This window comes from Lentinus tigrinus, assembly GCF_003813185.1.
Source record: "Lentinus tigrinus ALCF2SS1-7 unplaced genomic scaffold L226scaffold_18, whole genome shotgun sequence".
Classification (NCBI taxonomy): domain Eukaryota; kingdom Fungi; phylum Basidiomycota; class Agaricomycetes; order Polyporales; family Polyporaceae; genus Lentinus; species Lentinus tigrinus.
In genome coordinates this window covers 282,024-295,265 of record NW_027137927.1, presented here as the reverse complement: position 1 = coordinate 295,265, position 13,242 = coordinate 282,024, and the positions used below count along the sequence as shown (strand labels likewise).

At 56.8% G+C, this 13,242-nt stretch overlaps 4 protein-coding genes and 1 non-coding gene across 5 annotated transcripts; 3 read left to right on the top strand and 2 right to left on the bottom strand.

Moving 5' to 3' along the window:
• Positions 1-6,075: 6,075 nt before the first annotated feature.
• L226DRAFT_614227 (uncharacterized protein) lies at positions 6,076-7,875 on the top strand. The gene is made up of 4 exons (XM_067686604.1): positions 6,076-6,300; positions 6,426-6,560; positions 6,622-7,559; positions 7,622-7,875. Coding segments are annotated over exons 2-4 (966 nt in total). The 5' UTR covers positions 6,076-6,300; positions 6,426-6,559; the 3' UTR covers positions 7,649-7,875.
• A 62-nt stretch (positions 7,876-7,937) lies between these two features.
• On the top strand, positions 7,938-8,028 carry L226DRAFT_t159. The gene has a single exon. It is a non-coding gene; the product is annotated as a tRNA-Arg (tRNA).
• Positions 8,029-8,959: 931 nt separating this feature from the next.
• On the top strand, positions 8,960-10,348 carry L226DRAFT_572399 (uncharacterized protein; the record flags this gene model as incomplete). Its single annotated transcript, XM_067684672.1, has 6 exons — positions 8,960-9,020; positions 9,084-9,364; positions 9,425-9,503; positions 9,566-9,685; positions 9,754-9,947; positions 10,013-10,348. 6 exons carry the CDS (start codon positions 8,960-8,962, stop codon positions 10,346-10,348), a joined length of 1,071 nt encoding a protein of 356 aa, XP_067533898.1.
• Positions 10,349-11,186: 838 nt separating this feature from the next.
• L226DRAFT_536441 (uncharacterized protein) lies at positions 11,187-12,203 on the bottom strand. Its single transcript, XM_067681119.1, has one exon. It carries the CDS (start codon positions 11,802-11,804, stop codon positions 11,607-11,609), a length of 198 nt encoding a protein of 65 aa, XP_067533896.1. The 5' UTR covers positions 11,805-12,203; the 3' UTR covers positions 11,187-11,606.
• On the bottom strand, positions 11,217-11,695 carry L226DRAFT_108017 (uncharacterized protein). Its single transcript, XM_067672097.1, has 2 exons — positions 11,298-11,695; positions 11,217-11,242 (listed from the first exon to the last, which is right to left on the bottom strand). Exon 1 carries the CDS (start codon positions 11,587-11,589, stop codon positions 11,335-11,337), a length of 255 nt encoding a protein of 84 aa, XP_067533897.1. The 5' UTR covers positions 11,590-11,695; the 3' UTR covers positions 11,217-11,242; positions 11,298-11,334.
• Positions 12,204-13,242: the final 1,039 nt, after the last annotated feature.

The following is a 13,242-nucleotide window of genomic DNA, read 5'->3' as shown; positions in this document are numbered from 1 at the left end:
AAATCTAACATAGATGACGTACAGCTACAAAGCAGTCGCGGTGACAACTGGTCAGATATACACGAGCGGAAGCGGAAGTGCACAAGAATAACAATACAACATCCATGAGACGAGGGAAAGGTAACGGCCGATGACTGCGCTTCTATGTCTTCGCCGCAGCTCGAGCAGAGGACTTCGATGATCCTGCGATGGTCGTCGCACTGCTGGTTGCGACTCGGCGTTTCCGGACTTCTTGCAACGCGGCTTCGATGGCGGGCTTGGCGGCGCGATGCTGTTTCCACTGCTCACTCGCACGTCTGCGCAGATCTGTTAAAGACGATTCACGTAATGAATGTGGGAACATACCTAGCGCGATGGAGGAACAGAACGGAGTACGCAACGGTCCGCAGCGTATGCTTCTTTCCCTTCACTGGTGCAGGTGAAGGGAAGCCTATGCGAGCGACGGCTGCTAGGATCTTCTCCTCACTTCATGACAATCAGCAACGTTGTGACTAATCTTGGATGGGGTTGCTACGTACTTCCGTTCTAGCCTTGCCATTAGGACGAGCAGGTACTGCTTCTGGTATGCGAGGTCACAGCGGAACGTTGACTCGCGAGTAAACTTTGCCTTCAAATACCGGATCTGGACCATCAGGCCCTTGCACTCCTGGTTGTGCTGCTGCTTGAGCGCGACGAGCTGTTGACTATCCCTGCAATGCCTATCATCAGCACCTGTTAACACAACAAAGTCGAGAGCACTCACGCAGCGCAGACATGCCCCTGCCAGGCATCCTTCGCCTCTCTAGCCTTCTCTTTCTGCCCATCCAATTCCTCCTTGAGAATCCGGATCTGCGTCTGTGCCTGCTTATGGGCCCGCTCGGCCTTCGCTCGCTCCTCCCGCCGCTCCTCCTCCATCCGGTCCTTTTGCGCACGGAGTGCCTTCAGGTCGCGGCCGAACGCTTCGGCATCGCGGCGAACACGGCGCAAGTCGGCCTCCAACGCAGCGACAGTGCGCGCGACGTCACCCTTCTCCGCAGCCATGCGCGCCTTCTCAGCCCCGACGCGCTCAAGCTCGGATGCCTTGTCAGAGAGGGCCTTTCGCAGATCCTCGATCTCGAGCGTGCGCATGTCGAGTTCGTGACGGCGGTTGTCATGCGAAGTCTGGGAGACGGCGAACTCGCTCTTGAGACGGTTGACCTCCTACAGAGAGAGCCTCATCAGCACATACGGAACTAATTATGAGGAGCCAAGGAAGAACGAACCTCAGCAGCCTTCGCGTAACGACGTTGAAGCTCTTTGTGATCTGCAGCCAGCAGAGAGCGCTCTTGACGCAGTTGCTCAATGCTTTCCAGATTCTCCGTGACCTTTGCCTCGAATAGTCGAGCCTTCTGCTCCGCGTTGGCATTACTGCGCAATTCCCGCTCGAGGTCATGGTTCTCCTGCTTGAACTGTTGAAGCTGCTGCCTGATGTCGGCCATGTCCTGTTAGAGCCCGGTAAGTATCACCACAGTGCATCCCAAAGCATATGTACGTACGGATTCTGTGCGACGCAGATCTAGGAGAACGGCCTCCTTCTCGCGCTGCGCCTTTGTCTGTTCCGTCGTAAGTGCGCGGAGACGGCTGCGTTCGGCCTTCAGTTCCGCCTCGAGCTCCTCCATCGTGCGCTTCGCCTTGGCGAGTTCCTGCGCACTGTATGTGAGCAAAGCTCCGGGATAAGATACGCACAGGTACTCACCCCTTCGATACTGACACGCGCCCTCTCACCTGCACGCTCTGCAGTGGCAAACTTGCGGAGCTCGTCCTTGACGTCGCGAACCTCAGCGTTTAGTCTCGTAGCGGTATCTTGAAGAACGGCGTTCTCGCCCAGAAGTTTCCGCCGCTCGTCTTCCCAAGCCCGCTTCATGGAGTCCAGTTGCGCATTGACCTCGTTGAGCTCGGTGCGCAATGCCTCGCTGGTTCGTGTTGGCGGTGTCGGGGGCTCAACAGGAAGGCTCATCATGGAGGCCTCGAGGATCGAACTGCCATATGGTTGTCAGCGGGTGATTGCGGCAGCAGGTTCGCTTGTGGAACTGACCTCTCATCCCCGTTGCCGGTGCTGTCGAGCCCACGCATGTCGATCTTGGTTCGACACTTCGTGCACCGAAGGCGCTGCAGGCGACGAATGCGACGCTCCTCCCTTCGGGACATCCGGTCAAGTTCGTCTTCCAGGCTTACGATCTCGCTGCGGGCGTCCTCAAGCTGTTTGGTCAAATCGACCACACCGAAGCCAGCGTCCTCAAGGCGATCTAGCTTCTCGTCGATACTTGCGTTCGCACGGTCGAGTTCATGCTGCAGCCTTGCAAGCTCTTGGACTAGAGGAGCGACGGTAGGGTCTTGCATGCTATTCTGCAACCAAGAGAGCTACACCGAACCATGAGCAGGAGTTGTGGTAAACAAATAAGAACTTACGTCTCTCAGAGGACCACCAGGCGTCTTGGGACTCTTGAGGGACATGTTAAGGAGCTGTCGGTGCAACGGAGACATGCCGCTGCCGTTGGCAGCCCTGCCTGGGGTGCCGAAGATACCACTCTGGTTCCGCATCGACTTGAGTCTCTCCATCAGGTCCTCCTTCTCCTTCTCAAGAAGCTCGATCCTGGCATCCTTCGCTCTCTCGATTGCCTTGCGAGCAGGGGACTGAGTAAGGACCGTCCTGAGACGAGCGATCTCCTTGTTGGCATCGTCGAGCTCCGACTCCAGAGCCTCGACCTCTGCCTGCAAGTCGCGCGCAAGAACGCTCTGCGAGGGACCGGCCTGGAGCATAGACCGTTCCTGTAGCTTCTCAGCGGCGCGTTCCAATGACGAGATTGTGGACTTGAGCGTAGCCACTTCCTGCTCATCCTCGAGCATCTTCTTCTCCGCCGCCTCAAGAGCGTCCTCCATCTGGCGTGCAAGCTCACCCGCCTTGTCCGCATCGTCTACGAGACGGTCGTTCTCCTGCCTCTCTTCCTCGATCTCGGCCTCCAGGTGATTGATGTTCTCTTGTGCAGCAGCGAGCTGCCGCTCGAGATCCTCAATGCGCGCCCCATCAGCCGCAGCATCGCTATCGTTCTGAGAAAGTGCCTCTTCGGCTTGACGAAGCTGCGCACGCGTCTTGCGAACCTCCTCCTCGAGCTCGTCGACGCAATGAACCGTCTCGGTCAGCTCCTCCATCTTCGCATGCAATTCTTCATCTAGGGCAGCCGTGCGCTTCCGCTCCGCGGCAAGACTGCTCTCCACCTCGTCGAGTCGCTCGTGCGCGTGCATAACCTCGGTCTCGAGCTCCTTGATCTCACGATGGGCGTTTTGCAATTCGCCCTCAGTCTTGGCAAGTCGTTCATTGGCCTCGTTGAGCTCAGCGCCGAGCTCGCGACCGCTCTCGAGAGCACCCTCCGCCTTCTTGATCCGCTCGGCCAGGACATCCTTCTCGACCATCACGACGGCCAATCGTCGTTCCGCGTCCTTGATGCCCTCCACCTTGTCTGCCTCAACACGCTTGACAGCGTCTTCGGCCTCGACGAGTCGCCTCTCCAAGTCGGTGACGATGCCTTCCACGCCCTTCTCCACCTCAGCCATGCGCTCCCGCCAGCGTTCTTTGTCCCGCGCGCGTTCTGCCCGCTCGGCTTCAAGAGCTTCCTCGGCCTTCGCCTTGTCGGCTGTGCACGTCTCGAGTTCATCCTTCAGCTCCTCGACCATTTCCTCCAGCGCTGCCTTCTCCTCGAGCCAGGTCTCATTAACCTCCTCGACGACATCACCCAGCCCCAGCGCAGGACCAGCACTGACCCTCCGTCCACCGCTCACACGTCTGCCATAAGATGATCCTGCACGATCCGAGTCCGACGCAGGCGACCCTCCCGCCTCGCTGCCGTACTTCTCCTGCATCGCGCGCAGCTGGCCGACCAACATCTCGTTCTCCTCCTGCAAGCGCCGGTTCAGCCCATGGAGATATGAATTGAGCTTCCCAGCGTTGAAACGACCTACACCGTGCCCGCGCTCGCCGAGACCCATCACCGGGTCGAAGGATGCGTTCGCGCGTGCGTGTGTCGTTAGGTCGTGCGAGGACGCGGTTGACACGAACGATGCGCGGTCCATCGCGTGGTCGTACGGCGACTCCGAGCCCGAGTCGGAGGTGCCGTTGTATGTCTGTGGGAGAGGATGAGAGAGCCGCGGACGCGGTGCCGGCCGTGGCGTGACTCCTGCGAAAGCCTTGCGTAGGTTGACCCCTGGGGTCGCTGCAGGCGTCATCTCGACTGCTGCTTCCGACTCGTCGCCGTCATCGCCGTTGCGATGATATGGAGTGGGGTGTCTGAGGCGCGGCCGGGCCGTCGAGTTGATGACCGACAGAAGGAAGGAACGTTTGTGGGTGTGAGGAGTGGCAGGGTCCTCGTTGTCCGGGTGCTCCTCGTCTGTCTCGGCTTCCTCGAAACGGGCTCGAGGTGTCTCCTCCGCGTCGGTCTCGAAGTGCACGGTCTGCTGCCCAGGAGTGGCAGTCGGGAACTGAGGGGTGGTAGACGGCATCGCGGCGCCAAAGCGAGCTCGCGGGCGAGGCTGGAATGCCGGAGTAGGAGTAAACATGGCTGAAACAGGCGATGAGAATGCAACGGACAGTGGAGTCGGAGACCGCATCCTGCGTGAGCCGTTAGCACTCCCGCTCTCATTCAGTGATTGCGCCTCCTCGGAGGAGAACGTCGGCTCTCGGGACGCCTGCCCGTCGCTCCTGTTGGCGCGACTGCGCTCTAGTCCGCTCTGCTCGAGCTCCCTCTCAGCAGCCACCTCGGGCAGGAGCTCCGTGTCCTCGGCTTCGTCGGGAAGATCTGGGCTAGGTAGCTCCGAGCTCACGCTCATCTGGGTAAGGTCGCGCTCTTCGACATGGGCTGGAATCGCAGGCGATGCTGTTGCAGACCTGGGGAGTGGGACTGTCAACGCAGCAAGTGGGGGATCAGACTCTGCCCGTTGGTAGCGGACCGACCGAGTGCTCTGGGGAGTCGAGTTCGAAACGGAAGACGAAGGGGAGGAGAGCGTGCGAGTAAGAGAGGGGGTTCTTGTCCTGGACAGCGGCCGTCGGAACGAGACGTTGCGCATCTTGTCAAATGGGGAGGGCTATGATTGAGTCAGTTTTCGTACGAGGAGTCAGACTTGGATCAGGATGCACCTTGGGTTCTGACCGCAAGCTCATAGAAAAGTCGTAATCCGACTTCTTGCGAGGTGTCTGCCTATCGTCCAGGCCTGGAGAGTTGGAACGGCTCACGGATTGCAGCGCATCGGACAAGTCCAGGTCCGCGTCCACGTTGCCGTCCGGCGGGGGAGGGAGGTATACTTCTGGAACGGAACTCTCGGTGTCCTGGTCGCTACTCCGGATGTCGATCTCACCACTGTCATCTCGATAGATGGGCACACTAGGGATAGCGCTGATGTCGAAGCTCTCTTCTACGTGGTGCCGGCTGGTTGAGGAAAAGCCTCTCGAGGCATACAGAGAGGATTTGGATGATCGGGAGGCAAGGGATCGTGCAAAACGAGCAGTGCTAGAGGTACTGGAAGGGGCACGTACTGTTGATGCGACGTGGGACAGGACAACGGGGGTAGAGTGCACGGGCGAGGCAATCTGCATGTCCTCCTCGCTGGACTCTTGCGTGCTTTCATCATGTGGGGCAGCGGAATCGTCGAATCCTGGGAGGGAGGGTAGAGAGGGCATGTCACGGTCTTGATCTGCTTGTATTCGACGCCATACCCGCGATGGCGTCTCCAGGTATGCAGCCATATTGTCTGGTGTTGGATGTTACTGTTTGAAAGATTGAATCAGTATCGTGCGGCCATACCGTCACTGTACGACTAATTTAGCGACTCACTGCGTCCTGCGTGTATGCCTCCTCTTTCTGCGTCTCCTCGAGCTAGATCTAGCTTGTGTTCCGGATAACTAGGAGGAGGTCAAGCAGTGGTTTGTGGCAAGGCAGCATGGGCGTCTCTCCCGCTCGCGCGGTTTCAACTAGAGCACGTGACCGTCGCGTCGCCACTCAGCGCCGGTCAGTGTCACCGCGTCAGTTTTGCGGTTCTTGCTCTCCTCGGACTTCACCCCCGCTTATACTGCACTGTTGCGAGTGCAGACTTGTAGCATGCTAGACTTGGTCCTCTACAACCACTCCTAGGCGAGCATCATCTCCAAGTTACAATGTTGATTGCTCGAGACGTCTTGTCAGTGCTCACGACGTGCCAGTTCCTATGCCATAAGACTTCAACTAGGTCTTCCACATCTATGCCGGAGGGCCGTTGTCGTGTGCATAAGCTGTCGTTGGGGGAGCTAAGGTTCAGGTTGGTGAATTTCTCGACCATATTCCGATGAACGACTGATAGCCGTTTGACCAAATCATGCAGGTGCAGCTCAATGCTTGTGCTTTGGGATGCCTAGCTTACATCGTGTATACGTGCTGCGGTAGGCCATGCGCCTGCTCATTTCGGTACATCCAGCCGTCTGCCTCATGCCCGGGAAGGAACGGACCGTCTTCGAGTATATAACGAAGGGTGTGCTGCAGCAGAGTCACCCACACCTCTCTTTTGCTCCAGCGCGACCAGTGAGTGCTCTGATTGCACCTTTTGAAACGACGGGTCGACTTGCTGATCGCCTTCCCGTAGTGGCTGAGAAAACGAACCGCACCACGGTGTCGCCCTTCAACAGGCCCTCTGAAGACGTTATCCTTCGCTCGTCAGATGGGTTGGAACTATACGTCAACAAGTGGGTTTTGAAAGACGCATCCACCGTCTTCGCGGATATGTTCGATGTCCCCCAGCCTCCAGCTACCGATCATGGGTCCATCCAGGTCGCCGATGGTGCTCTACCAGACGCCAAACCTCCTCCTTCAGACAACACGCCGCCCGTCATTCCCGTATCAGAGGATGGCAACACGCTCGAGCAGCTCCTCAAGCTCTGCTACCCACTCTCTGTCTCCCCCACGTTCCTCACCTTCGACAGCGTCAAGCCCGTCCTCGTGGCAGCTCACAAGTACCATATTGATCACGCTCTTGAACTCGTCCGTCCGCGTTTGCAGCACTTCAGCCGCACCCAGCCGGTACACGTCTATGCCTTCGCAGCTAGATATGGCATGACCACGCTCATGGAGGACGCCGCACGCGACTTCCTCATGCTTCCCGACATGTGGGCGTACGCCAGCGAGCTGGACGGTGTCAGTGGTACCGAGTACCATCGACTCCTGATGTATCGCAACCGCTGTGCCGCGACCCTGAAAGACCTCATCGCGACACCTCTACGCACCTACTTCCCCGATCCCGATGCATGGATTTGGCTCACCTGCTCTAGCTGTCGCAAACATCGGTGTGGTGACGGCAAATGTGTTCCAGAATGTAAGGAGGCAGCGTGGTTCCGAGCACATTGGGACAAGCTGGGCACCTTGCTTCACGCTACGCCCGCGCTGGACGCCATTCGCGATCCGAAGTTGACTGAGGAGCCGATGAAGGAAGCCGTCACCTGTAGCACGTGCAGGAACAAGGTGTTCAGACACATGCGCCGCTTCTCCGAGCTCTTCTTCGCAGAAGTTGAGCTTCGTCTGTCCAAGGTATGTGTTCTCTCCTGACTAGGCATGTCTGTCATACGTGCTGATATGAAGTTGTTGGTCAGATCTTGCTCGACGATGTTCTCCGTTGAGTCTTGACTGCATTCTCCTACGCTCGATACGGGGCTAGTGTGCAGGGTTGAAGATATTACGCGGTAGCTGCAGATGACTGAGGGATACGCTAGAGGGGAGTACGATGCTGAACATGATGGATACATGTGTGAACTTATCTCGAGACGTTGCATGGGTTCGTTTGCGCCCTGACACCGGCGTTTTCTGTCATCCTGGCGGAGACGAATCGTACGCTATTTTGTGCCGCATTTTTGTTAAACTCCCGAGTCTTTCGCTTATTATATATATTTGCAATAACAGACATGTATAGGCCGCCTGGCGTAATGGCAACGCGTCTGACTACGATCCTTCTCAGGGTTAAGTTATCAGGAGATTGCAGGTTCGACCCCTGCGGTGGTCATGAGAGGTGTAACTCCTTTTCCTTCACGAGGGAAGGAAAGCGGGAGCCTACCTCTGAGCCTTCCCTTCGTTGCCACGCTTATGCGGATCACGCCTCTCTTGTGCTCTACTCACAGCTTCCTCTCCCTCTCCATGTCGTAGTCCCTATTAATTCGGCACCTTCAAGCTCAATTGGAGCCATACTCGGTTGATTTACCAGTAACGAATGCCCTCGGCGCTAACTCCTCCATCTTCGTTCAATGCTATTGTCGGCGCGGTGATAGTTGGCAACATCCTAGTAGGTGAGTGCCGGGGCCATGAAGCTGGCGTCATTGACAATTTCTCACTGCGAGTATTATCCATCCACACAGTCTGAGCCAAACCAGGTTACACTCCGAGCCCTCGACAGAAAGTCAGGCAACTTCGCTACCCTTCTCCACCTTAGGGAACACGCAGTGTAATCTCTAGTTTGCATACCGGAGTGTTGGTCTCCCTCAGGACATCGGGACCGAGTACTGTCCATGTGCCCGTGATCGCTTTGCGAATAACCGATCGCGCTATCGTAACAACTTCAGGGGATGCTCCTCGTGCGACGCTGCGCCGTACGGTAGGTCTGCTATTTTGTTCCGACGTCTGGCTATGACATTCCCACTGACATGATACACAGTTCATTGCAGCCGTCGGGAAGCTAAAACCAGATACGCGGATGTACTGCGTAGTTAATCACACCCGTGATGTTCGTGATCAACAGCTATCCGCCCCAAATCATCTCACTTCGCCCACGCCATCCTTCAAGAGCAAGCTTCTGTCTGTTGTCTGATCAGCAAGGACTTCATCGTGGGACAGACTGCGAACGCCAGTAAAGTTTGCCAGGTGATAAGTATGTCCACAGCAGCGATGACTGTCCCTTCGGTTCCCCCAGTCCATCTCTCGATCCCTGCCACTCTGAGAGCATGGCTATCCTCATCGACTCCTCCGAGCTCTCTGGGCTGGCAATTGAGGGCCCCCTGTATGGTGAGTTCGGACACCCAAGGTTGATGTCTCTTGCGCTGACGTCTCCCGCTTGTCATTGAATAGGTATCTTCCTCTGTCTCTTCGGGGTGTGCGGGTACGATCTGTACCGCCGACGATCTACCGGAGAGACGCAGATCAGCTGGCCGATGCTTGTCGCCGGCATTCTCCTCGTCATCCTTGCAACGGCCCGCTTCGTCGTAGACGTCACCTATCTCTTTATCGCGTTCATTTACAACGAAACACGCGAAGCCCGGCTCGCGTTCCTCCAGGACGTCACGGCGCAGATCTTCATCACAAAACACGCCCTATTCATCACTTCTCTGCTAGTCGGAGATCTCTTCGTGGTATGTCGTTCCTCGTCACTCAGCTCTGCACACCATGTTACTCACTTTCCGGACCCGCAGAACTACAGGTGTTGGGTTGTCTGGGGCAAGAATATCTGGGTTGTTGTCCTGCCCGTCGCACTCTCGATCCTCGCAGCTGGTGAGGCGTTCTCGCTGTGGGCGTCTCGAGTCCTTCACTGACGCCGCATACTCCGACTCCAGGCTCGGGATACTACGCTCTCTGGGGTTATACCCACCTCACTCATCAAAGCATCTTCGCTCAGCAGCAGCCCTTGAAGCTCTTCTTCTCCGCGAGTCTTGTGGCCAATGCCCTAGCGACATGTGCGTCAATTCCCGTATAACAGAGTATACGGTCCTGCGAAGGTTTGCTAATTGACGGCAACCCACAGCACTGCTTGCAATTCGCATATGGTACACAGACAGGACAGGAACGCACGCGCTCGACCTCGAAGGCAGCGAGCACAAGCTGACCCCCGTGATACGCATCATCCTCGAGAGCGGTCTCATCAACGCCGCGTTCCTCTTCGCCTTCGTCATGACCCTCGCGTTCGGCTCGACGAGCCTCGAGATCATGTCCGAGATGGTGAGCCCCATCCCTCCCTCCGGCCCTGCTACGAGCTCAGCGTGACACTGATCTATCCCTTCCAGGGCACGCCCATGTGCGGCATCATCTTCTCCATCGTCATCTTCCGGGTCGGTCTCCGGCGGCGCAACCGCTTCACGCCGCGCGGCACCTCTGGAGAGCCCAGCATGAACTGGGCGAACGCCTTCAAGAGCTTCGGCACGCGCACGCACAACAACCGCAACACAGTGGTGAACCCGGCCGTGCCGACACACGGCATGGAGGACTCACCCACCGCGCTCCGCGTATTCGTTCAGCATTCAAGCACGCGTGAGCATGACGATGAGTTCGGTTCGGCTTGGAGGGGTTCGACGAAGCCTGAGGAAGCGGAAAATGACAAGTCGTCGGGCATGGCTGTCTAGATAGATAATTCCCATCTTCTTGTTTGGAAGGACTATCTTTATTACGGACGAGGAGTTGTTGTAGGATAGATCAAGGAGCCCCAGTGATGACCATGTGTGTCCTCTCAGATCCACATATTCACACACCAAGAGTGTCGTACCTCGAGGATATAATGCCCGCAACAGGAACTTGAAGACTCCTGCCCTGAACGTCAAAGTTGTCGAGATTCTAGTAGATGCCGTCATGCCGCCTCTGCTCCTTAAAGTTGGGAAAGTTAGGTCATCTCCCCGCTGTCGAGATCTTCCTCCACCAGGATCTACTTAGTAATATGAATCAAGCTCAGTGGTTAATGTGGTACCACAATCCCGACGAGCAACCATGTGCGCCAGCTATTGGTTGCGAGGCCTGGGGTTGGTCCTGATCGGTCCCTCAGCGTCATGGTGTTTCATAGTAGTAGCCGCGGGAAGCGACGGGTGGGGTGCCAATTGATCGCGACTCTTGCCGATGGAACATACGGACCCACACCCCATTTATGGACGCGACAAAGAGCCGGGAAAGTGCGCGGCAGTGCCAAGAAATACAATGATTCATTTTGATGGAGGAACGGAGGACAGCGAGAACAGCAAGAACACAACATTGGCCACAGTCCGAGGGGTATATACAGGGATGACGAGCAAAAGACTATGCTACAGTAGAAGTACACGAGGAGACATCAATCAAAAGCAAGACGTACTGTTGGATGGTTTTCTAGGGGGAGAGAGTGGGAGAATGGCGACAGAGACGCAAGCAAGACGATGGCTATACAATTCGAGGAGTCGAGGGTGACGGAAACTTGGGGGAAAGATGATTTAGGCAGTTGGGTTGAGTTTGTCGCGGGCGTTATTGAAGCCCCGGTGCACTGCGTTCGCGAGGGTCTGGCAAGGTGAGAGATCAGCCATAAGTTTGCGAGTCCGGAAGACCCGCTCGCACGATAATCATCGCAACGAAGGCGCGTCGCTGCGGCCCCTCAGCCTCTCCAAACATCGCACGCTCCAGATTGACGCGTTCGTCGTCCGCGCCCGTGGCACCTGCATCTTCTACGCCGACCACCTGTGACAGAGCAGCAGGCCCGAGAGCCCGTCAACAACACCGGCGCAGTGAGATACGCAGCAGCACTGCGATGACACGTACCGCCGCTCCAACACCGCCCAGTTCCACGCTTGGCTCGATTTGTTCCTCTGCGTCCACGAGGCCGATCGACTTTCCCAAGGCGTTGAGCCATCTGTTCTGCCACGGCGTTCAACAACGCGCTGGCAGTACACTCACCAGGAATGGTGTAGGTCGGTCGACGCGGCCGTAGGGGTGGAAGCGCCTCAAGTGGCTCCCGCGGTAGGTGGGGACGCGACAGTAGGCGGACGACTGGCCTGTCATGAAAGCAATTCCTGCCAGCGTGAAAGAGGGATAGGCGGGATCAGGAAGCCGAAGACGAGGGGGCATGCGTATTGACACGGGGCAGTACGATTGGTACCACAACGAGGGCACGGGGGCGGTGCTCTGCTTGTGGAAGCGTGAAGGCGGTGGGAGGAACGAAGACGACCTCTGCACCGCAGAAAAATGGGCAAGGAAAATTTCATGGGGCGGCGAAGAAGCCGGTGAGGCAGATAGAGGACGCGAGATCCCCGCTGCAAGTTTGCGCGCAGCGGGGAATTGCGCTGGTATCCGTCGGGGAACAGGCGCGAGCCGCCAAACCTTAATTGTGACCCCGGACCATCTTGCTGCGGCACAATGACCTTACGTCCTCGGTTCTTTGCTCAGTGACCTCCGGATGACATGGTCGACTATGCGGTGTACGTGCATCGTGAAGAATGAAGACGCAGTGCCTTGTAGTAGCCTGGCAGGAAAGCGGACAGAGAGAACAATACCTACTGCACCCGCGACCTCGGAGAACAAGCGTACCCATGCCAGGGTTGGAAGCCTGTGATCGTATAATAGAGGTGAGTACTACTTAGTGGTGAGCAGAACTCATCCTTAGAGCCTCTCCCGCAGATGTTCCCTGCACTGTCGCCCGGGTTAACTAGGCTGGCTGTGGTTGCCGAAGACCACCGGTACTCTTGCAGCGACAGAGATTCTCCTTGGCAGCATCGCACACCTCTTCATCGGCATCCCCATGGACGTCCACAACATGTTTCGAGGTCTTCTTCGCAGCTCGAGCCCCGGACACGATAAGAGCGACCGCAGGCAGAAGCGGTTTGATGTTTGCGGCAGCAGAACCGAGAGGTGAGTCACTTCGTCATGGATTCTTCGATAGTTCTCCGCTCGAGCCCTCCTGCTTCGAGTACGATACTGGGGATGCAATCATCATTCGTGTCGCTTGAGCTACTGCCCATAGCCAGTCGCGGTAGGATGTGACCTATGTCACGTCACTCCGTGCGCATTGTCACAGTCAGCGACCAGGGCACGACCAAGGCCTCATCTGCAGGGGAAAATCCCGCATGCAGTTGTATATGCGCGGTGGTCTTGTACTACTGCACGAGCAATTCATTCGTGAGCTATACCGCCAGAATTAGACCCTGGAGGCGCTACGAGAGAATCTACAGCTTGGAAGATGAGTGTCTATGACGTTCGTTTCGAACACGCATTAAGCACTCAACTTCCAAGACAGAGGGATTGAGATACTACGATTGCACGCTCCTATTTCAGCAAAGTGTCAGTTTCGCCAAGTTCGGATTAACCTGGCACAGTGAAAATGCGACCATGAGAGAACGTACCTAGCATTGTCCCATTGGAGTCATTTTGTAGCGGAGATGTCCCTTCGCAACTGCTCTGGGTAGCAAGCTATGTGCCCGGTTGCATACGAGAACGGTCAACTTCACGCAGGCATGGTGTTATATTCCAGATGCTACTTACCTTCGCAATCGGCGTACGTCTAACATGA